The sequence below is a fragment of the Triturus cristatus genome, chromosome 7, assembly GCF_964204655.1.
Source record: "Triturus cristatus chromosome 7, aTriCri1.1, whole genome shotgun sequence".
NCBI classification, from domain to species: Eukaryota; Metazoa; Chordata; class Amphibia; order Caudata; family Salamandridae; genus Triturus; species Triturus cristatus.
This window is the reverse complement of record NC_140590.1, coordinates 1,576,147,345-1,576,172,194: the sequence shown is the minus strand read 5'-3', so window position 1 is coordinate 1,576,172,194 and position 24,850 is coordinate 1,576,147,345. Positions and strand designations below refer to the sequence as shown.

Below are 24,850 nucleotides of genomic sequence, written 5' to 3'. Positions count from 1 at the left end.
GGGCCGGACTGGGAACCAAAACCGGCCCTGGCAAAGTGCTCGGCCGGCCCCCCCGGGGGGTTGGGGGAGCCGCCGAGCTCTTTGCCAGGGCCGGTTTTTGGCCGATTTTGTTACAGGGCCGATTTTGCAGCTATGCTGCAAAAACGCCCTGTAACAATAACAGCCCCCAGGGGCCCAAAACCGGCCACCACCCGTGCGGCCCACCGGGGGATTGCCCGGTGCCCGCTACGGCCAGTCAGGCCCTGAATGTACCCTTGGCCACTAATTTGGGCCTTCAAAGTGTCCTGCCCAAGCCTGATAGGAGTCGGCCAATTTGGAAAGAACAGGGATTTTTTACATTGTTTAGCAGTGCATAAGTTCCAACCAGTGAGCCTGGCCCAAATGTACAAAGTCATTTCGCAGATGTAAACACTGCGATACCAAGTCATAGTCTGGATAGGGCGGTTTTAGGGTGTCCCTTCTAAATTGTAATTTTTTTGCATGTATCAATGGTGTGCAACCACAATTTCAGTTGTAAACCATTGAAAAGTTATTGACTCCTTAAAGGAGGTGGTAATCCATTTTCACAGGGTAAACGGTCCCTAGGTACCCCTTCCCCTTTGTGAATATTAAAAACAAATGTTGGGAAGTATGCAGTGGTCCAGGGGACCACTAGCAACTTTTAAATAAACTTTAAAAAAAAAAACTCTTTCTTTTTAACCCAGACTCATTTCCTTTAAGGAAAACAGGCTACATAAAAAAAGTTTACTTTATTTAAATGTGATCGGAGACATGGTAGCCTACAGATCTCATCAGGCCAGCATCACTGTGATGATATCCAATCAGAGTAAGTTACAATTTGTGATCTACCTCATTAATATTCATGATGTCGGTCAGATTGAGACTCCATTTTTGTGAACTGACCTAATAGTACATAGGAGAATTCGCAAAACCTCACTGGATTCACAAAGGTTTGGTGTTTCATTTGCAACCACTTTTTGTGAATCCAATTTAGTACATCTGGCCTTCTCTTACAAGACAAATTGGAAATCACCCAGCAATGAAGTAATGAAGGCCGACGTTATAGATATCAGTGACTACAGTAATTTTAAGCGGCATTATTACAGCAGTATTATGAATTTTAATCCATTAAATGGTAAATAACAATGAGAATCAACATGTTTCTGGAAGAATTGCTACAAATGTTCCCCTCATTCTGGAAATCAGATCTCAAACCCTGACTTTGGCATCTTTTTTTCTGATTTGGTGCCCATTATCCCACTCACGCTTTGCCAGATTTTCCCAGGCAAATTCTGTTTTGGGGAAGGAACTCAGATGTGCTGTGTTTCCGCAGAATCCTCGCAATCCTGAGTCAGGTAGACCTAAACCAGGATTTATCTTTGAGTATTAATGAGGGTCGAAGAAGATAATCAAGCGATTGAGAAGCAAAAATGTCAAATGTTGGCTCACAGGACTTTTGCAAATATAACCTGTGACATTATTGTTCAAGTAAAGGGTTTATTGGTGTAACTTACATTTAAAGCATGTGATCTTCTTACTTAACAAATGACCTATAAAGCAAGTGATCTTCTTACTTAACAAATCACCTATGTACTTTATTTGTAAGGTGACCAAGACAAAATCCTCTTAACTTTCAGAGAAAAATCAACAAATCAGATCTTCATCAAGTTCAGAAAAGAACACGGCAATACCGAGGCTGTGATTTAGAGTGGCTCACAAATCTAATAAATATACAGAAATCTGGCTCAGCATCTCCATCAAGTATCCCTGACATAGATTGATGTGATTATTGCATCAAGGGATTACCCAAGTGCAATAGTGGGCCTGATTCACAAAGGCAAACTTGCATGTATATGTAACTTTACTCCTTTTTGGTATTCACAAAACGGCATTTTATAAGTAAGTTTACTAGTGTTGAGACTCCGCAATCTGGGCGAAGAACTCCACACACAGAAAGATAGAACGTGCCTATCTTTTTCTGTGCAGAGCTCTCCAGCCAAACAGCACAGTCACTGCAGTTGTAAACTTACTATTAAAATGCAGATTTGTAGAAATACCAAAACAAGTACAATTACTCAAATGCGTTTACCTTTGTGAATCAGGCACAGAGTGACTAAATATCTGTTGCTGTTAGATAAAAGGAAAAAAAAGAGTTCATCATTTATGAGACTGGTTGGAGAGATTACTTTGAATTTGTATACAGAATAGTCATTTTAGTGGAATGCAGAAAAGTCACAGGTGGGGTGTCTTCTACAAAAGAAAAAAATGTAGTGTGTTCCATGGCTTCTCTGTCCCTGCTGAAAGCAGATGGCTGGTGCTGTTGGTGGCAAAGTGAGAGGGTCCTTCAATAAAGAACAACATCCAATCCCCATTTTGGGATGAGGAAGGCAGAAGTTCTGCTGTTCCCTTTTAAGTCCGCCCTGCCGCTCATGTTATTGGCACACTAGGGGCCAGCAACTCCAGGGGGCAATAATAATGGAGGCGATAACATAAACCTCATAGTGAGGACCTGTGGGAGTAATTTAGATACTGGTATACATTGAGGGTGTAAAAATACCCTTGCACATGTTGCCACCTAACGTGGCAGCTAAGGGCATGCAATAAAAAATGTAAATAAAAAAATTGCAGATTACTTCAATAGAACCCGAAAACTTAGTTTTAACACACAAGGATGTGAAAGAAAATAAAAAATGGATAAGGAACAGAAAGAAAAAACATTGGAAAAGTTAAGAACATATCCATCATCCCCTTGCCACTGTACTCCAATAATCATGTCACCCCAGAATTGTCAAAATATCACCATTTATCTCAGGAGGTTCCACTCCAGGTAGATCATTCGTTAGAGAACACCACCCCCAAAATCAATTCGCAGAGTAACATAATGAGTCATACAGACCCCTCAATAACTGAATTCTAGATGAGAGAAAATAGAAAGGGTTTATTACAAAAATCACAAAATCAAGCAGTACAGAATAAATACCATAAAGGCCCATATTTGCACAGTTATTCAGAGTAGTCAAGGGTCAATAAATCATTATAAGTCTCAGATTAGCAGAAAATTTAAGAAAAAGTCGGACAGCATCCCTATTAGCATCAAGGAAAGCTCAAATCTTCCGACTAACCCACAAAACCAGGGGGTTCTTATACACAATTCTTGCATAGAATATTAACTAGAAGCACAGATTCAGCATTGCAAGAGCCAGGTAACATTTCCTCTGACAAAGCAAAGTACATCACATAAATGGCATTATACGTTACCTTATCCCATTTTCTGAGTAAGCAGTATGCTCACCAACGATACAGTCTTCAGAGAAGTTTTTAACATAACTTGCAATACGTAACAAAGCTATTCATGAACATGAAAAATGAACTCTACCGCGGCAACACAGCAGGAAAACCTTGAATGTTACAAACTTCCTGGTACACTAGAAGATTTATTTTGATAGACTGTTATTATTCAGGAAAACACATGACATCTGTTGACTTTGCTTTGGTGGAGCCTGTGGGGAGAGAAGATGCACAGGGGGACCTGAATGGGAGGGATGGATGCAGGAGTGAAGACACAGAGACAGAAACAGCATCCATTTTAACTAATATGGTAGCTTCACTAAAATGTGGCATAACCAAAATGTTAATAAACACACTTCTAAACCTTATATTAAACTTGTTTCAACTGCAAATAATTGTGTAGGTATAGGAGTCATCATAAAATCATAAATACTCAAGGTTATGTGTAATGTGAGAAATATAATCCATAAAAAAGCTTCCATATAGGCTAAAAACTGTCACTCGCAGGGCAAGAGTGACCATGGTTGAAGTGGGTTGTCCTGTTGCCCCGTGTGGTATGCTGTAGTGGACGGAAGCGAAATATGAATGACAGATTAAACTTCTGATGGGTGAAGACGGCTGTCCAAAAGTCCCTCTGTTTCTGTAAACATGTTGGTATGTTTATTTTTGAGTTATTATTACATAAAGAAATCGAGACGCCTAAAGCTGCCTCTAGGCCAGACCTTGAAATGGGAACAGAAACTATTTGCACCTGTTTTTGCTCTAGCACGCAGGTCTAATTAACCTTGTTAGTTAGTCTTCTGTGTCTACTCTGTATTTTTCTCGGTTGCACATATGATAGTGAACACGCTACTAAAGCACTACCCTCACCGAGAAAACTGTGCAGTCAAGATTAAGAAAACAAAACACTTAAATGGTCTGATGCCAAGTTCTTTGGTGGGAGGGTGTCATGTGATAGGCAATTTATAGAATCACGGGTCACTAGAATTGTGATTCTATACTATAGATTGTCTATCTCCCTTGGTGTTAGTTTCATCATTGTTTCGGCAATTAACATGTGGGAGATACTTCAAGGTAGATCTCTACAGAGAGATCTGAGGAATGATGAGCACTGCTGTTAAAAGTGAAAATCAACTCATCTACAAAATTAAGACCAAAGTACCATCATTGAATGAAGCCGTAGAAACCTTCCCTGTAGCTGGTACATGACGAATTAATGCAATGCAATCGGTCTCGCCTTTGGGACCTTATATGTATTTAGCTATGCCACACATTAGCCTGGGTTCTGAAACATCTACTGTTCTTTAACATGGAGGGAAAGTAAGCACCAAACTGCGTGACACGCCAGGTAAGGAGAGAAATATTGCCAGGCATGGAGAGAAATATTGCCTTTCAGCGGGAAATGGTATAGTCCAAAGCTCTGTTTTTTAATATAAAATCAGGGCCTTTGGTGGTCATATCACTGAAAACACAAGATTTGAAAACAATATTATCGTCTATGGGTGCTCGTGGAAGACAATTTCTATGGACTGGAATCTAGTGAATGCTAAAGTGATTTTGGTATTTCACTGACCTCTGCTGATCGTTTTCTATCAAGAAAGTTAAATAGAGGCAATTGCCAGAAAAATACAAAAAAGAAAGTCCCTCAGCAGAAAGCAATTCTGGCATTTTACTGACCTCTATTGGTCGTTTTCTATCAAGACAGTTAAATCGAGGCAGTTGAACAAGCAGAAAGTAATTCTCGTATTTTACTGACCTCTACTGGTTGTTTAAATAGAGGCAGTTGAACAGAAAAAAAAGTCCGTAAGCGGAAGCAGACAAGTCCTAGGGCTGATCTCCAGAGCCCACAAAGCACATACACATATAAGTATATACTAAAGTATATAGAAGAGGTCTCAAATGTTCAACCTAAAAAATGGGCTGCTTACTCCCGACCTTGACGAAAGGAAATGTCATGTTTATGAATGAGAGTTAAGTGAAGGCAGCAGCGTGTGACATCATTATGCGTGGAGGCAAAGGTGGGGTGGGCGAGTTCTGGATCATTCAGGCGTGAGAACGTGTGGAATTAAGATGTAGGACTAATTTTGATTTGGATGCTAGTAAAAAATTCTAAATCCTGGGGTCAATTTGTCACTGGAATTTCTACATCAAAAGGACAAAAGAACTAGGAGTGGGTGGTAAATTCCACTCCGCTGGTGGAGTTCATAGAGTTTTCCCCATGTGCGGGTCGCCTATGTTAATTTGGTGAGCGTGAAAAATAAAAAACGAGTACTAGACCTCCTTCCAACAAGATTTCACAACGCACCAGTCGTAGCAGTTCACTACCGCTCGTGTTGTGAAAGTTGCTGTTTGTGTTGCGAAAGCTGCAGCTCTAGTAGAAAATCAGCTCAAGCGGCAAAAAGAAACAGCGCTATCTGGCACAGTGTATGGTGCCATTCACGCTATAAAAGTTTACAGCACGAGACAAGCTCCTGGCACTAAAAATCAGCATAAGTGGTGCAACGGACTGGAATTCCACCGCTCATGGAACTCTGCAGAATCTCACAGACTTTTTAGGTTACTCTGCGGAATTCCACAGAGCAACCCGGTGCAAGTGCTGACCATCCCTTAAAATGGACATGGTGTTGGAAGAAATTTCACCTCCTTATTGTCTCTGGATTTACCTTTCTCTGCAATGTCAGAGATTTTTCCATTATCAACAATTTGTAAGTCAAAGTTGGATGGTTGCAGAAAATCCTCCAAATTGTGGAGGAAGTTATAAGTCATCCATTTGAGGATTCTTTGGCAATAGAGGCAACTGGAGTCGAATTAGCTCGGTTATACTATCTACTACCGTCTTACTCTAAATTGAGCCTGGGCTTTGAATAAATGTTAAAAAGGGGCCAACACAGTACCTACTCTGGGCCTTATTTTTTCATCCAGATACTATCCCTGCGCAAAGCAAGAAACATGTCAAGGTGAAATAGTCCAGGAAACACATGCAAGAATTAGTAGGGAATCAAGAATTCCCATATCTGGTCCCCCCAAAATTTGTGGTTTTACTGTCTCCCCTAACCGTCTTACCAATGCCCGCAGTATCAGTAATTCCTGGTTGAAAATAAGAGGGGATTTTTCCAGCCATGTGGACCCCTTACTCTGTACTAGAGCTTAAGGTCCAGATGTACGACCCTTGCATTTTGCGAGTCGCAAATTTGTGTTGTTTTGCAACTCGCAAAATGGAATGTACAACAGTGTCTCAGACACTGTTTGCGATTCCCAATGGAGTCGCAAACGTCCTGCCTCATTAATCTTCATGAAGCAGACCGCAATGTGCGACCCCATTGGGGATGGCCAGCACTCACAGGGATGGTGGCCTGCTGGTGTCAGCAGATCACCATGTCTGTGACTGTTTTTTAAATAAAGCAGTTTTTTTAAATGCAGCTTGTTTTCCTTAAAGGAAAACGGGATGCATTTAAAAAAGAAAAATGAAACGTTTCTCTTTAATTTTTGTAAGAGTAGGCAGTGGTTCATTGGACCACTGCCTGCTATTACAAAATATTTTTGACTGCCAGTCCTAAAGGGGGAAGGGGTCCCCGGGGGACTCCTTTCCGCTTGCGAGGGGCTTACCACTTTTTTGAAATAGGTGGTAAACTGCGAGTGTTTTGCGACCGTAATTGTGGTCACAAAACAATCGTACACAGAAGTGCGACTCACTATTAGAAAGGGACACCCTTGGCACGCAAATCCCAATTTTACGAGTCGGTAATAGGTTACTAACTCGCAAAATAGGGTTTGTACATTGCACAGACCTATTTTGCGGTCGCAAACGGGCCAATTTCCTGTTTGCGACCGCCAAAAACAGTGGTACATCTGGCCCCAAGTGCTTTAAATATCAAAATGATACTTTTGAAATATTTCAAAACCATGATTCTGTTGACAGGCTTAAAAAAGCTGTAAGTATATGGTGTATCATGTAATTCTCAACTGGTCAGCTGAACACATCAGTTCTAAGCCTGATGGAAGGCGAGTGGAATTACATGTTAATTATTTAAAATGTGGCTGCAAAGTTTTAAACTCTACAGCATATTTGAGTTTTTGAAGTGTGCTTGAGACTGTGTGATAAGATCCAATCTGTTGTCCACAAAACCTAACCACAGGCTGTAGGCTGGTTAAACACAGTGATCTATTACAGCTGACGTAAGCAAGACTTGCCTGATTCAACCCATCTCTCTGTCTGAGCCAGGCAGCAGCAGCCTTACTTCCCTTATTCTGGATAATAATATGCGAAGGCAACTTAGCTTAGGCAAAGTTTGAACATGTCAGTTAAAAGTCCACATTTGCACGTTCTTTAAAATTGTGGCCTGTTTTATGAGATTTCTACCTTACTATGAAAATGTGGAGTATGAGTGAAGCTAAAACACATCTCCTTTACTTGGATGTTTTTCAGGTTCAATGCAGGTGATGAATAAGACCAGGAAGATCATGGAACAAGGGGGTACCCACTTCATTAATGCATTTGTGACGACGCCCATGTGTTGCCCATCGCGGTCTTCCATCTTGACCGGAAAATACGTGCACAACCACAACACGTACACCAACAACGAGAACTGCTCTTCTCCGTCGTGGCAGGCGCAGCACGAGATACGTACCTTTGCCGTGCATCTGAATAACACAGGCTATAGAACAGGTAAGAGCAACAATGCATGTGATCACACAGCACAGACCAAAGACTGACCAGATATACACAGTGCTTAATTTGTAAAATAATAAGTGCCAGGGCTCTAGTCGGGAAGGAGGCCACTGCAGCTTGCACCACTCAGTGCTCTTAATAGCGCTGCCAGTAACAGTACCAGCACAACTACCATCCACCACACACCTAGCAGTGTAACAGTTAGGACTATTCAAGGACCCCCATAGCTATAAGAATGGCTTGTGCCACAGGTATTAGTCATTTTAATAGATATTGAATCAACAAACAAATGTTGTTGTGCTGTTCTCTAAATTAGGGCAGTATGCCACATGGTGGCGCAGTTTGTCTAAGTGCCAGTGTTGACAATTAAGTGGCAGTGCTCAGCACCAGAAGATATCGGCTCAAATTAAGCACTGGATATATGTTATAGTGCACTAGCTGCTGACCACGAAAAATATACAAGGAAATAACACATTAAATCTGCGTGGGTCGTACTTAAATGTTTCACAATATGGAGGTTCTTTTATTCTCTTTATGTGCATTGGAAAATATAGGTTCATGTTTATTCTCAACTTCACTCTACTTTGAATGTTACATATATGTATGTGCTGAATATGTTTTTTCTCAATTTAATAACGTTTTGTTTTATTAAAAATTGCAAATTTAAATAAACCTCAAGCTATTGTTACAACCTTTGGAAAAATACCTTCAACATGAATAACATTCAAATTTATACTACGCTTAATTTGTACAGAATAAATGTGGGGGCCCAATGTTTTTTCAGAAGCCTGCGACCGGTGTATTGAATATCAGCATGACGAATATCAAGGCTGCAAAGCCTAGATTTCGCCTCATTGCCTTAACCCAACATTCCCTGCTCCTTTATCTCACTCTTGTAGGCTCCTGGTTTATCCCACTGTTATAGGTCTGTATCTTTTTCTTCCTCCTCCTTTCCCCCTATCGAGTTTTCCACTCTCTTGTTCTTTGTCAAAATCTGATAAATTAAAATAAGTGCCAGTCCCCAGCAATAAGTGCCTGTGGGCCCCACCTGCACCCACCATCTCAATTTACGCACTGGGGCAAATTTAATCCGTTCTGGTGGCGATAGCCTGTTCTCCTTATTTACAAAGCGGCGTTAAGCTACCTTCTAAATGAGGCCCCTTTTCACACTTCACTTAGCGTGAAAGGGGTGTGCAAACATCCATTGCTTTTTTACGCTGCCCCAGATTTGCAAGGCTGGGGTAGCACCAAAATCCAAGACCAGGGAATACCTGGTTTTAGACTGGTGATACAAGAAGAAATTATTAATTTCTCCTCGTATTTTTTTCACATGTGGTGAATTCTGCAACACACATGGAAAGAGTAAATCGCCTTTCAAGATTGGTTATGTGCAGGAAGGTGTCATAATCACCCCTGCAGCGCAGCCACCCTCGCAAAATGGCTCAAGGGTGCCTGTGCTGGCGCTAGGCAGCTTTATTAGCGCTAGGGGAGACACAGGGGTGAGCAGAATTTTAGAACTACTGTGCATCCCTGATTTTTAAAGCACAGCGTTTCCAATTTTGGCCTAACACCACGCTCTGGCATTTTATTGTAAATATCTCCCTGGGTTTGCCCAGTGTATGTTGTACAGCACTCTATGTTTAGATTCTGGAGCACAACGGAAATCTCTGTGCAGCTTAGGTAATGGAGGGTCCTGCTGCCTTTGCGCGTACCTCTCAGCAGCGACAACAGCAAGGCAAACTTCACTGGAATTAAAGCTGAGGGCTAAATTCACAAGGAATTTGCTGTGTGTAGGTGTGAATTATTCTTGTAGCATTCCCGACCTAGCATGCCAAGACAATTTATGTCTTACTCCTCGAATTGAGGAGTAAATCAGAAGTACTACACGAGCAAGTATACAAAAATCAGGCCCAAGTGTTTATGAGTATTGCATGCTTAGGGTTGAGCAGAATTCTGGATTTTCAGAAACTACATGTCCTGTATTGCATGGGGACCCCATTGTCCTTTATCACACCACTGTTTGAATCAGATGTCAGTCCAAAATTTGTAGAGTAAGTAACTTCCTTCATTAAACTTCAGGGTACTCCCTAACACTTCTGTCCACGTCTTGAAATATTGCTCCTAAAACCTATTGTCTAGATTTCAGGGTAAACAATTTGGCCAGGTTCATTAACACCTTGTACCAGGTGAATGTCATTAAAGTGGCACCAGCCAGCGCAAAGTGTTGGATTGGGATTTACTTTCTGGAAAATAGCCGTTTAATAGCACAAAGTAGTGCTAAGCCCTGCATTACTTTGCGTTAATGAGGCATCCGATGGATGGTACATTGGTGTTCCAGTGCAACCGTCCATTGTTTAACATGAAAACATTAGTAAACTACAATGCATCATGTAGGCTGGATTCTGCAAAAAAGTATGCAGTGTGGGCGATTGCGATAACCATGGCTTGGATTTCACGTAAAGCCATGTCAACTAAAGTCATGCAAAGCACGTCGGCCTAGTTTTACGTGGAATAACAGTATGAAATTAAAACAGCTGCAAACAATGGGCAAAGTGAAATCTCATTATATTTGCAAAAGGTATACATATAATGCAATTTCCCTTGGTCGGTAATCTGTGTGAATAAAATGTCATCATTAGCATGACTTGAATACTAAACACAAGAGGGACACCAATGGCTCTGCCTTAATGCTGTGGCACAACACTAAATAATGTTTAGCATCACATAAACGCGGCAATATTAGCCTTTATCACGGCTCATGAAATAATCCATCCGCGAAGTATAATAAATACCACAGAGTGAAAGGTTTGGTTGCTTGCACAGCGTGGGGTATTTTCGTGTTGCGTTGCTTGAATCTTGTTAAATTTGCCTCATAGTTTAATCGAAAACACATCCACAAGTGATGTCATATAAGGGGTTGTACTACTGAATATTGACCCCCAGAATTTCTTGGTACAGGAATATTGCAGACAGAATATTGAAGTACAAAATTTAAAAAGGCAAGCGTATATAGGGAGGTATAGATTTACTATTCTCAACTCCATATCTATCTAACTTGAAGATATATATATCACCAAGTTACGTATGTGTGGAGTTTGGCAGACACCATCCAGGCTTACTTAGCAGTCAATATGTATTTTTCAATATTCTGTCCACTGTTGTCGAGATTCAGGATGCACACCTGTGGTATCTCTAGAATAATTTCACCAGGATGCGTAAATTCTGTTCAATAAGGCAATTTATCACCATAAGGAAGATCTCATCCATCCATATCCAAGCACCCTCTGAGCAATGGTCAACCCTTCAACCCCCTTGATAGAAACCCTCTATGGCATAGGGGCATAGCATATACAGTGTCCGATCATTACACATTGGAGCATGACATATACAGTGTTCAATCCTGAGTAAGCTGCTCAGATACCATACACCTCCCTTCCTCAAATGAACACAGCAGAGTAAGCAAGTGAAACCAAACAACTATTACAACATGGACATAAAGATTAAAACTATTTACGTAGAATAAAATAAGGTTAAGACCCAGAAAGGCAAGAGGTCTCATAAAAAATGTTGACATGAATAACCTATTCGTTGCTCATGAAAACCTGAAGAAACTACGTCATTAAACATAGTCTTCCAAACACCCAGGTTTATTCACAATTCTATCGGATTTCCTTGTCATTACATTTTCTTCATTTTCCATTGACACACGACCACCCACCTCCATTTTGTCAGAAACATCAAACTTCTTTTTTAACGAATACGACGGTCTTCGGTCTTGATAGCTTTGTTAAAATTTTTCATAACTTGTATTGGCTTATAGAGTTTTTGCCCTTCACCACTCCTTGTAGGACGTTTTATCATCAACAAATCCCCTACTGCAACTTCTATTTTCTTAAGAGCTTTCCTCTAATACTTTTTTTTCTTCCTGTTCTTTATCTTTTCCACTTCTCTGTCCTACCAGTTTTTCTCAACACTCCCTTTTCCTAAATCAACCTCGTATATGTTGACCCAAGGAAGTTCTGCTTAGGTGTTGGGAAGCCTTTCTCGAAACAGTTCAACAGGAGTTTCCCCAGTTGTACTATGAAGTGTGATTCTATACATTTCAATTTTCTTTTCTCCAGATCAATGAATTAAATTTAGCTAACCCAATGGTTTCCTTGAGAACTTGACTCAACCTCTCAACCATACCATTCGCCTCCATCACTACACAAAGGAGCATGACACATATACCTTGTTCCACCATGACCAAGCTGCCCAGGAACCACAACACCAATATAAGGTTGTCTTTTATTTTAGTCTGATGTGCATTTGCTTATAAGCAGTAGGAAGTATGCCTGTCACAAGTTATGTTTTTTCTGGAGCTTCTGAACTTTGTTTCTATAACTATTCTAAGATCTGCTAAAAGTCTCATGCAACAGAAATGAAACTGAAAACTGTCACATTAACTCACTCTGGTTTTCCTGCTTGTGGACCGTGGGTGTCAAATGCAAGCTGTCTTCTTAGTCATTTTGTCTGACTTCCTTTCCGCCCACGAATATAAATGACATTTAAATTGCAGCTAGTTCACCGGCTTCACTTGTTATTTCCGTTCTGACTAAAAGGAGTGAACTGCCTGAGAGACCATCTGATGGGCAGAGTGTAACCATCCTAAACATTTCATTTGCACCTGCCTCGGCGAAGCTTCCTGGTTATTTTTTAGTTTTTGTCTGACATAACACTGCCCTAAGCAGGCTGTTTGTTATGTGCAAGAATATCATTGGCAAAAATATTGTCTGACTAAATAGCATGTCCTAAATATCCTGAAAACGTATTGTTCTATTGGGTGTAGATTTTCTATAATTCCAGTGTGGGATGTTTTTGTAAAACCAATATTTAGGACTAGATTTAGTGTGAGGGTAGAGGGGAACCATGTGCAGAAACTACCAGGGAAATAAACAAGTATCAGGTCAGTTTTGACTTTCCCACCTACTGATGGGAAATAACTAGGCCCAGGAGAAATTTCAATTGTGCAGCCATAATTAATGTCATTTTGGGAATTTTGGGTTTGCTTGTTGCGTGAACTTCTCCGCTTTACACCATTACGCTATGTAGCGGCAAACCTATAGAGCGGGGACAAAGCAAACTACCAGACCATGAGTGGCTGGTGTTTTTGCCCTTTTTTGTGCAAAATGCATCCTTGTGTCAAAGATGGTGCTGAATCACCGATTTGCATTTCCCCAAAATTCCATGTAATTTCATGAAAGCCAGTTATGCGAATTTCAAACACCCCTAGTGGAGGGATATTTCAATTACATCAGCGTAGTTTGCGTTATTTTGGAAAATGTTCATCTTGTTATGGGAAAGCCATGACATTTTGCCCTGTCCTGTAATTCCACCGCAGGGACATAAGAGCATCGCAAATAACCAGAGAGCGAGAGGCTGCTGTTCACAGCACTTGTTCTTATGGCACTCATTTGTAATGCACAACGCGTTCTCATGTCTACGCTTTTCACACTATTATAAACTGCTAAATGGCAGATTTGCATTTTGTGTAATTTTGCATATTTTTTCAAAATGTTCATATAACTATGCTAAAGGAAATTTCACGAGTTTCACACATCCATAGAATTAATGTGCGTTAATGTTCTTTGCGACCATTTTGCGGCACAGTATTCTCCTGACCAGACAGTCTTAGTAACACACTTTCCTCTCAATGAAGCCAGGAGAAAATTGTGCAGGCAAAAAAACGAGACCAAATGCAATTGGCGAGGAACCAGGCATGGACATCATTCATGCCTGATTATATAGCTGGAAATAAAGTTTCCATAAAATAATATACACTTAACAAGGCAAGCTATATTCAAATTTGTAAACATGCTCCAGGACATCTCTTAGTGCTGCTAAACCACTAAAATTCAGTAGCAAGAACAGAGCAACCTCAAATCTCAAAAAGACATTGTAACCTGCACTTACCTTTTACTATAAATAGCTTTTAGTCTGTCATGCATTTCGCAAACAGAGGGTTACATAATAAGCCCCTTGTCTTCATAATATAAAAATACTGAGACAGATGTACTAAGATTACAAATAGAAACTTCCAAATTGTGATTTTTTTGTGAATTGCAATTTAAAAAATCGCTGTTCCTCCACCTCATGAATATTAATGTGGTAGGTCGCAATTTGTGATCTATTAAGAATGACAGCGATCACAGGGATGGTGGCCTGCCGAGGTCAGCAGACCACCATTTCTGTGTGCATCCCATTTTTCTTAAAAGAAAACGGGAAACTTAAAAAAAAACTAAAAAGAAAAGTGCAAGTTTCAGTAAGCAGTGGTCTATAGGCGGTGGTGAAATATTATTATTTTGAAACTGCAATTTGGAGTGAAAACAATAATGCATACCACTGCAATTCGGTATTTGGAAGGGACGCCTTAAACAAGCCCCTTCCAAATTCCAAATCGCAAACCCAAATGCATTTCTGGAGAATCGCAGCTTGGTTTGTACATAAAAAGGCACTTTTGCAATCGCTAATGGCCTTATTCTGCTTATCGGGACTTTTGCAGCCGCCAAAGTGCTTTGTTCATCTTGCCCTCTGTTTATTCAGAGAGCACAGTAATGGCGTTTCATAGTACTACATCTCTTGTAGGCAACTCAGTTTTGTTTCTTTGTCTGGTTTATTTTTTTGTGGAGCATGTGTAATTTTACACAAATCTTCATGAAAGTGCAGTTAGCTTAACCTGCATGCCAGGATGCTTGAATTATTATTTTATGCTATTTGGGGTATTTATTTAGAGTGAGAAGAGCATCAAGTGGCAGTGGAGTGCTGTACAGAGCAATCGGATGGGTAGCCAACATGGGAGGATAGAGAGACATGGAGGTGTGTTTACAGTAAGAGGTCAAGGCAATAAAGACAGAACACAGAATTATGGTTCAGTGATGAGGGGAGGGAAGGGATACAGTCCTAGCAATAAAGACAGAACACAGAATTATTGTTCAGTGATGAGGGGAGGGAAGGGATACAGTCCTAGCAATAAAGACAGAACATAGAATTATGGTTCAGTGATGAGGGGAGGGAAGGGATACAGTCCTAGATTGCAGGAAGATTGTGGCTAAGTGTGTTCTGAGACTTTTTACTGAATTGCATCAGGCAAGAAAGAAGTGTGAGGTGCAGAGTAGGTCGCTCTTATGTCTCTGAGATAATGCGGAGAACGTTTAAAGCCCAGGATCTATGCTCTTACAGAGACGCCAAGCATCTTATTTTGCATGTCCTCCTCAAATGTTTGGAGGAGGTGGTTAATAGGTCTCTTCAGGCAGAAATGTTTTAAGGCATGGGCAAAATGAGCAATTGCCCAGGGACCCCACCTACAAGCGGGCCGCCTCTGTTTATTGCTGTATATCAACCTCTCTCCTCTGTGCTTACCTCTAACTCTGTTTCTCTTTATGAATTTTGGGATCCAGGGCAAGACATATTTGAACTGTTTCTGGGTGACCTATTTCTGAAAAATCATTTTGTATTTGGTAGGCTTGAGTTACCAGAAAATGGGTAATACAATTCAAAGTTGTTCTAAATAGGGCCACTCGGTATGACTCGCCCAGAACCCCAAAAATCCTTATGGTAACACTGACTGCAGGTTGAGAAGCTTGTATATGCTAGTTTGTTAAAGAAACCATATCGTGGAGCCTCTACTTTTCTTCACTGATGCTAGCAAGTTGTGAGAGCCACAAGCTTTGACCAAACATAAACAGGTGCCAAAATGTGTGGTATCCCTCATTTCATAGCATGCATACATAAAACACGTAATACATTCCATATCTAAACATAGTATCTAGGCACCAAGGTAGACGTTTGCCCTTTTACCTCATGGGAAGCATCCAAAACCAAAAGTCTCTGTCTTAACGATGATGGAGGAAAACATCTATAAGTAAGGCCATCTCCAGGAGATTAAAAGAAGATTTACTTAACCTCTGGGTTTAACGTGACCACACTGTAATCACTTTAGTGACTGCAAACTTATCCTAACCTCTAGGGAAGAAGAGTTGGCCTAACGGCTAGAGCGGTCAACCTCGGAGCTGGGGTTCGAGTCTCTGCAAGGGCACGCAACATCCTGTAATTCTGGACAAATCACTTAATCTCCCCGTGGCTAACAAAAATGAATGTGTCCTCATGTAATGCAACTGGTGCTCGTGTAAAGCGCTCTGATACCCGATACCTTCGGGTCAAGTTTGTGCTATATAAAACTCCGTAAAAAAAAAAAAGGAAGTGAGACAAGAGATCTGTTCACAGATGTGTTGAGCAGTCAAATCATGGCAGGGAAACAGACAGCCGCCTTTTAAAACAAACAATACAGTGTATCCCCTCCTGCCAAACATCTGAACCTCCACACAAAGGTTTTCTTTGCAGTGCCTAAGGGGTACCACAATGGTCAAAGACAGACCACTCAGGAGGATGGGAGGTGTAGGAGCTAGACTTGTGTCAAGGAAGAGTAGGACTCAGTGCAATGAAGATTACTGGTAAGAATTTGGAGCAGTGCCACTCTGTCACTTTTTATCCTCATATTGCTTACTTCATGAGGCAATACCAATCAGTTTAAAGTCCAAAACTGACAACCCTCAGCATCACCCCCATCAAACAAGTACAGCACATGGACTCTAAAGAGAGTACTTAGGGCCTCATTTATATAGCGGTTGGTCAGACCGCTATCGCGGCTGTGAGGAGACAGCCCGTCAAATAATCGGCGGTCCAAATGCTGCATTAGGATACGACCGCCATGCTGGCAGTCGAAAAGTGCTCTTTTACATGGCGGCTTCTGCTGTGGCCCAGGAAAAGGGTCACACCACAAGCGACAGTGTAAAGGAGCACTTTGTGAGCATCCATGAACCGTGCACCATGCACCATGGAGGTGCATGAGGGCACTACATGTACCCCAGTGCCACTTTGTAGTGGCCCACTAGGGACAGGGGTCCTGTTTGGGACACTGAAAGTCCCTTTCTGACAGCATTTTCATAGGGGTCAGACCATCATGAAAAGACTGCCTGAAAAGGACATTGTAATCCCAATGGCGGTGCCAGGATAATGATTCTGACTGCCGCACCGTTGAGATCACTGATCCTGGCAGAGGCAACGGCCTGTCCCCAAACAGGCAAGGGTACGGCCGGCAGCATTGTAATGTGGCATTCGGACCGAAGGGCTGTCAGCGGTGGGACCACCACCAACGTGCTGTTGGTTGAGGTACCACCGCCATCATAATCAGGCCCGTAGTCAGATGTAGAGCAGCATTAAGTTTTCACACAGAGTTTAAGACGAGTGAAATATGGACGAGTGGTAATAGCTCAGTCGTAAGTAGCTCTGATCCACTCAGGGAAAAATACTGTAAAATAACCACCTAGAAAGAAGGCGATAAAAGTATTTACATGAGCTACAGTGTGAGTCACATTGAGTTTTGCCTTTTGTTAACAAAACATAAGTGAGATGGGCGGGTGCGAGCATCTTCTTGAGTAGATTTGCTGCCGCTCAAGTAGATTTTCTAACGGCAGGAAGATCATATCGAATCGCCACGCATGGTACCGTTTGCGCTGATTTTTCAGTGCTGCTTGCACTCCTGCCGCTAAATTGCATGAATATTTTCTGCCTGTTGGAAGAACTCTGCTGATTTTGGTAGAGTTTGTTATTAAAGCCATGAAACTCCAAGAGTTCCACCCACCCCTACTAGAAAGCAGTCTAGCTTGTTTATAGGACGAGCCTGCAAGAGCGCATGCGCTGCATGCGCTCTCCCCTGCAAGAGATATTATGTACAGTAAAGCTCTTGGAGCCCCCCATTGCTTACTATTCATTGACATTATTGTCATTCTTCCGAGCACAGATTGAGTCCACTTAATTAGTGACCGTCCTCTGCTTGCGATGTTACAACGGTACTATTTCTTCTTCCTCTCTTCCACTCCCCTATATTGCTTTTGTTGCCCTATTGTTGCTTGTGTATTTTTGGCCACCAAGGAAAAGTACAAGGGGTCTATCAACTTTATATAAATGTAGAAAGTTCTACTCTTGACAGAGTGAGGATGAACTTCTCACTCACAGATGTATGGCAAGCACACCTTTCATTCTGCAGTTTCACATTCAAGGCAGATATGTTCCTTCTGCTTTCTTGAACTGTTATATTTCCTAACCATATCTTCGTTTCCTGTGCATTGTTTTTGGTCTGGAAATCATTAGGACCATGCCCATCATAACCTCAGTGGTATAAGATGCAGTTTGTGAAAAATGCTTATCAGTTTATGCTATCCCCTTGTGGAATTAAATCATGCGGACTGAATCTAAGTAAAGGTACTGATTTACACCACATATGTGTTTTCGTATAATTTTACCAGGGCCTTTTTTTTAACTACTCGCGTCATAATTGTAATGTGTACTGTGAGAAGAGGGAGTGATTAACAGGGACCACAAGCCTTTTATGATGGCTGGTCCAGTTGGATCTTGTTTTGTGCACAGACATAAATCAACATTTATTCAAGCTGTTGAATGTTCATAATATTGTATACTAATATTGTAACAGGCAGCCAATGAAGTGTTTTTTGTGCTCCGTCTCTCCTGGCCCATTGCTTGCTGCTTGTTGCTTGTTGCCCCGTTGCTAATTTCCCCATCCTTTCTGCCCCATTGCTTGTTACCTCATCCTTTCCGCCCACCGTGTTGCTAGTTGCCCCGTTGCTTGTTGCTCCATTGCTTGTTTTCTCTTTGCTCATTGCCCTGTCCCTTGTTGCCCCATCCCTGCCTTACCCTTCCCATTGTTGTTGCTTGCCCCCTCTCCCCTCTGTCATTGTTCTAGCGCTCATTCTCACCAGAAGAAAAACAATATGACACGGCCAGCGCTAGCTGCGCATAGCACATCTTTCAAATTTTTAGCCATGTTGTAAAGCAGTCACACTGCTGTAAAACATGTCTTAAAGACATTGTAAAAGCCCTTAGCTCTTGCATACGTGAGACCTATTGGCTTTGCCAGTGCTTGTTAAATTGTCGAATTATCAAAGCATGTATGCATGATTTGAAGCTTTTTCTGAGGCTCAGGTTCACAGACCAGAGAAGGACAATTTCCATTCTCTGAAGCTTTTACAAAGCATATATACAGATGTATTTTACCCCTCCTCACTCCATAGAACACAGTGCATAAGGAAGGTATATAAAATGCAGCGTATACGCACATGGAGTGGCAGCTAGAGGAGTGCTGAATACCAATCTTCCAACTTCAGGCCTGATGCCACAATAAAGAACATATGAAGTCATTACATGACTTGGCATATTGTGAAAAACTGATACAACGATGTTGTTATACAACTGGCTATAATTTAGCTAGATTTTAGACTAATAGGATAGAGGTGTGTGATGAAAGGTTTGGCGCTTATCTAACCGTTGCTCTAATTTTTATAATAATTACTGAGCTGTTTATAATACTTGCAAACATTTGAACGCAGAGGATTTGTAGACGAAAAGTGTATGATAAATATATAGAGTAAAATAACCATTGTGTGTGGCCATTGATTTGAGGGAATGGGGGGGGGGGGGGCTCTGTATACACCACCTGCAGATTATAGGTTTATCTCACTACTAAAACTCCCACTTACTTGGGCATACCTCCATGGGGGAGGAGTGAAAGAGGAGAGACAGTTTCGCAATTTTCAGAAAAAATCTGTTTCATTTGCGGCTTAGAGAAGCTACCGGGTGTGACACCAATAAATTGGCAGAGGCCATGAGATCCAACAAGACTGTGTTACCCCTTGTAGGAAGCTGGGTCTGTATATACTATACCAAAGTAAAGTACAGTGTGCACAGAGTCCACGGGATCACCAGAGGTATAGCAGAGGCTAAATTAGATAATCACTAACAACTCTATGTGTGGTAGTGTTGTCGAGCAGTTAGGCTTATCAAGTGCAAGACTGTACACAGAGATGCAATTGTGGATAGAATTGGAATCGTTACCTGTTTGTATTTGTTTTCAAAACACTTCAGAATATATTGAAATCACTTCTGATTACTTTTACGTTACTTTTGGGTATATAGATTACTCGGGGTAATGTGCCTAGATATCACACCCTGGATCCTACAAAACACAGGTAAGTAAGACAGTTTTACGTATTAAGCACAGTTCATTTTGTTTCATACAAAACAGGTTGACACTTAGAACATTTTCAGAGGAAAAACCACAACATGGATTCCTATGGGAGAGAAGGTTGTTATTGGTTTGTAGGTAATTAAATGACCTGCAAGAATAGTGGTTTGGGGATAGACTGAAGGTTCCCCAAGGGTCAAGGAGACACTTGAGTTGCACCACCAGTGGCACTGGGGCGGCCAAGTGCAGAGTGCAGAGGCCCAATGTTAGCCAATGGGGCTAGCGGGGCCTTCGGTCAGGAGCCACTTACGAGCAAGCCACTCGTTTGTGGGAGCACAGCTCTTGGGGTGAAGATCAGCACTGCAGGGGACAACAATCAGCACAGGAGCTGCACCACCAGCAGCACGGAGGCGGCGGATGCAGAGTGCCAAGGAGACATCAGAAGCCCTGTGGATTCCAATGGAGATCTCCAGTTCGGGGGAGATGCTGCAGGCTCGGTCAATGAGGTATCTTGAGGGCCACCATTGGCAGAAGAGCTAAATTAGATTGTTGAGGGATGCCTGGACACCGCCGGTTGGGCTGCCCAAGGCCATGGGGCATCGGGTGCAGGGCTGTCTTTAGGCTTCGGGTTTTCTTATCAGCTCCAGTCATGGTTGGGGGACCCCTCAGGTTGAGGCTGCAGGTGTCGGGCAGAAGGTCGAGCCAGGTCAGGGATCACCAGATCCCAGGTCCGGATCGCTGGGGAGACCTCCTCGTGGTATTGTGCTACTCATAATTGGGCCGTGGGCGTTGGGTGTAGAATGGTGCAGAACCACTGAGCCACCTGGATCCGGGTTCTGTGTTGGAGTCTTTAGTTGAGCAAATCCAGTGCTCACGGGAGACAAGAATAGTTTTGGTGAAGACAGGGCAGGTCCTCTGGGTTCTGGATGGCTAGTGGCTGCTGGACACGCCGAGGTTTCACTGGTTGCAGGTCGAAGTCGGGACAGGCCAATAGGGCTGGGGCCAAAACAGTTGGTTTCCTCTTCTTCCTTATTCAGCACGGCTCTTTGGTCCTTCTTCTTCTTCTCATATCTGGGGAGGCAAGGTTCAGCGTCGCCCTTAAATACTAAATTTAGGAGCATTACAGAGGTGTGCGGGAGTACCCTCTCTGCCAAACTCTAAATTGGGCCCTAAGATTGAAATTAGGATTGTAAAATTATTGCTAGTAACTTTTCAGTCGTAGGTGGAGCTCCCCATCATCATGGTGGTTGTTATTTCCATCATGAGGGCGAAGATCTATCTCCACCACCTGGGTGGAGATCACTAACACAGAAATCTTTCTGAATTACCATTCTCACTCTGCATGCATAATAGCACAATGTGTACAGTTAAGCATTTAGAAATGGCTTAGCATTAGTTCAATTTCATGTTATTTGTTGTTGTTTGTTTTAATCAGCACAGGGAAATAATTTTTTCTCGCTTGAGAAACCACTTCTCTTACACTGACAGACTGTTGTCTAACTTGGCACCACACTACACTTGATCTTAGCCAAAAGGCCGAGAAGCGATACCTTGGCACCACACTAGGGTAGTATTATGTGTCAGTAAATCTTTTCACATGGGCTACCAGAAATATTGAATCAGACCTGAAATTGAAATGTTACTGTTCTTCTGAAGGCTAGAAGCTGCCAGCAGAAGAACAGAATGTGTAACTAGACGCAGAAACCTTGGAAAGGAACTCAATCACGGTGTCACTTGCCTCGTAGCTCACGAACAAGGCCACGTGGATTACTAAACGTGTCCATCTCTGCGGCAAGGGCCTGTCTCTGTGACAGACAGCAACACGATTGGGCAGAGGTTCTAACAAAGAGCTAAGCTTTTCCTGAAAGTGGGCCACATCAAGCAGGTGTTCTGCTTTTGAAGATTCACATGGCGAGAAGGGGAGACAAACATTGATTTCAATTGGGAAAGCCAGCTGCTTCTGCACTGCCCTTTTTACCAGGTAGGAACAGAAAGTAAACAGATCTTAGAGCCGTGTTTACCTTAAGCTCAGCTCCCCCCCCCCCCCCCCCTCCCAGACGCTCTGCAGCAAGGCAGAGGCTGATAACAGGCTTAGGGTGGGCTAAGGGGGAACACTGTGATGTCCTGACACCTGACAGGTGCAAGAGGGCATGATGTCACTCTGACTGCCCCAGGCATGTTTTTTGTGCAACAACGCCCAAGCAAAGAGACATTGAGATGCATATTTGGAAAATAATACACCACATAAACTTCCAACTCAAAACGAAAAAATTCAAAAGTATGTAGTAATGTAAAATCCCCTTAACGTTTAACAATATTCTTAGTTCCTGGATGCCTACATTTCGTGTTAAAATGATAACTCAAATTTCCTGTCGCCTTAGAAATAGGGGGAAAATTGTATTCAAACGAATTTTCTGAAATCCTGTTATAGTTAACCCAAAAGCCAGCAACCATGAACGTTGCAAAAATATGAGCCTTCCGACTGTTTGTGAGGGGTCGCAGTAGAGGGAAAAAACAATTGAAAACCGCAGTTCACCGTAAATGACTCAAAAATCCACAATCTTTGAAAGGGAATCATGGCTGGGTTCGCAGGTCAAGATACTCCATTTTGGACAGGCTCCTGGAGGCAGGCACTCGTCAGACATTGTGCGGAGCACCTGCATGGAATTATGTGGCGTCATTGCGTGACATCTCCGGCTCTCTGCTCCTACACTAGTTAGTTTTGAAGAGGCTTTTAAGAGTAACTGGAAGCTAAACCTCCCCTAAGGTCTGAAAAAACGTGAAACCGGACTCTGCACGCGGGATGAGGCCGTGTCAGAAGAGAATTGCTGATTTGATGCAATACATTGGCCAGGCTCAAAATGAGTTTTGCTGCCTTGTACGTACCTGCCACCGCTGACAACACTCAATATTCCAGTCCATTATCCTGTCCTCTGGTTCCAGGCCAAGACAACTACTGCTCTCTTTAATTACCGAGAGATTGCCGGATATTGCGTTTCACGTTTTCACTCACGGGGGCTCCCTAGAAAGCAGTCATATGAGAAACTACTCCAGCCCTACAATACTCTGTCAGAACCTGATAGGCCTGCCCATTTATAGTTTCATGAATTTCACTCTGTTCAGGGCTATTATCCTCTTTTAGTCTTTTGAATGATGCCTCTGACTTGTGCGCGCGAGCCTCTCGCGAACGGATGCGCCATCTGCTCTTGTCATGCCCTGCACGTGACAGCCTGACTTCTTTCCATTACTGTCAGCGGATATCACCGCTCCCCCTCATCCATCCGGCTTGTACTTTAATATTTTCCGGCGGACTATCTTGCTTGAATACCAAAGAGCGCACTGAAAATCTGTGGTTTGACCGTGTTTTTGTTGTTGCTTAATGCGAAAAGACTTGCTGACACCTTCGCGCGAGCGCCCACCGTTGCATGTTGAGCCTTTACCACAAGTTCCTGTGCACCGTAAAAGTGTCTACTTCATGTGCAGAACCTTTCACATTTTCCTCTCAAGATGAAAAGATCTCTTCCTTCTAAAGACATTGAAATTAAATTTTACTCTTGATTTACTGTCAGCAATAGATTAGGTCGTGCTACATTCTCGTTGGTAGCATAACTTCAAGCACATTTTTATTCTACAAATGGGGGAACCTGTCCTGATGGTGCACGCTGGCCGCCGGCCCGGTTGGGCGTAGACTTGTTTGGCGGGACCTGGGAGAAGCCCTGTATCAGTATGCTGTAGGTATAAAAGGCCTACCGGGAGCCAGGCGCAGAGCAAAGAGGTCTTGGCTTCATCAGGCGTGGTCTTATACACGCCAAGTCCACAGGGTGCCTGGAGGGAGATGGGGTGCACCTCTCTAGTTTAGGCATGGACCTTTTCCTACTGGACCTAGGGGAAGCTTGGGCTGCAGCAGGTTGTAAGTAAACAGGTCTACCTTGGTGGGGGGCCCTGGTAGTGACGGTGGCCACTCCCAAGGCTGTGGAGGAGTTACAGGGCGATCCAGGGTCTGCACATACCAAGGGGTACATCATGCAGCAGCACCGCGGGGTGCTAAGCCAGGATACCCAGGGATGTTTTAGCGTGTCCCCTGGAAGAACGACGGCGCCCCGTTAGCCGACAGGCGGTTGTGGGTCTGAGCAACCGGGGGCTGCCATGTATGCTCCGCCCACCCATCACGGGGGGGCGTGTGAAGCAAGTGAACTGGTGGTCCACGGATGGGAGGGGTGGACCCTCCCAATATTTGGTATACACCAGTTGGCGTTGCCATGGTGACTCTAGGCTTATCAGACGGGCAGGCGGCATAGGGGCTGGCCTGCCCTGGGATCGCCCGTAAGATAACCCACCATGTTTGCATATTGGTTATGCTAATAAACCTGCAGCAATATTTCTCCACTTACATTACAGTGTTGTGTGTTTTATTTATGTACTTATGTGTTTTGTAATAACTGTTGCCGATATTGGCACTATGTAAGGCTGCCCGGGGGGGGTTGCGTAGCGGCCCGCCCCTTGGAGGGCGGCCGCCTTAGTGCCACAGGAAGGCACAGGGGTGGGAGGTCGAGTCCCTGGGCTAGTCCAAGGGAGACCCCAGCAGATGGCTGCTTCCGGCGAGGGCGGGGAGGAGACAGGGGTACATATACAATCTCCGCCCCCTCCTCGTCCTCTTGTCCGCTCGTTCGCCTTGCCCGCCCCTCCGCTTACCCGGTGTCCGGAGGGACAAAGGGAGGGCCAGGTCTTCTAACAATTTTTACTTTGTGTTGCAGGAGGAGTTACAGGGCGATCCAGGGTCTGCACATACCAAGGGGTACATCATGCAGCAGCACCGC

The 24,850-nt window shown here is 43.0% G+C and overlaps 1 protein-coding gene across 6 annotated transcripts in view; it reads left to right on the top strand.

Moving 5' to 3' along the window:
* The window catches only part of SULF2 (sulfatase 2), a 365,924-nt gene that overhangs the window by 122,774 nt on the left and 218,300 nt on the right, over nucleotides 1-24,850 (top strand). For all 6 annotated transcript variants that reach the window (XM_085619425.1, XM_085619422.1, XM_085619421.1 and 3 more), the window contains exon 3: nucleotides 7,715-7,954. In XM_085619425.1, coding sequence (XP_085475551.1) covers nucleotides 7,715-7,954 — 240 coding nt within the window. The remainder of the gene's footprint in view (nucleotides 1-7,714; nucleotides 7,955-24,850) is intronic.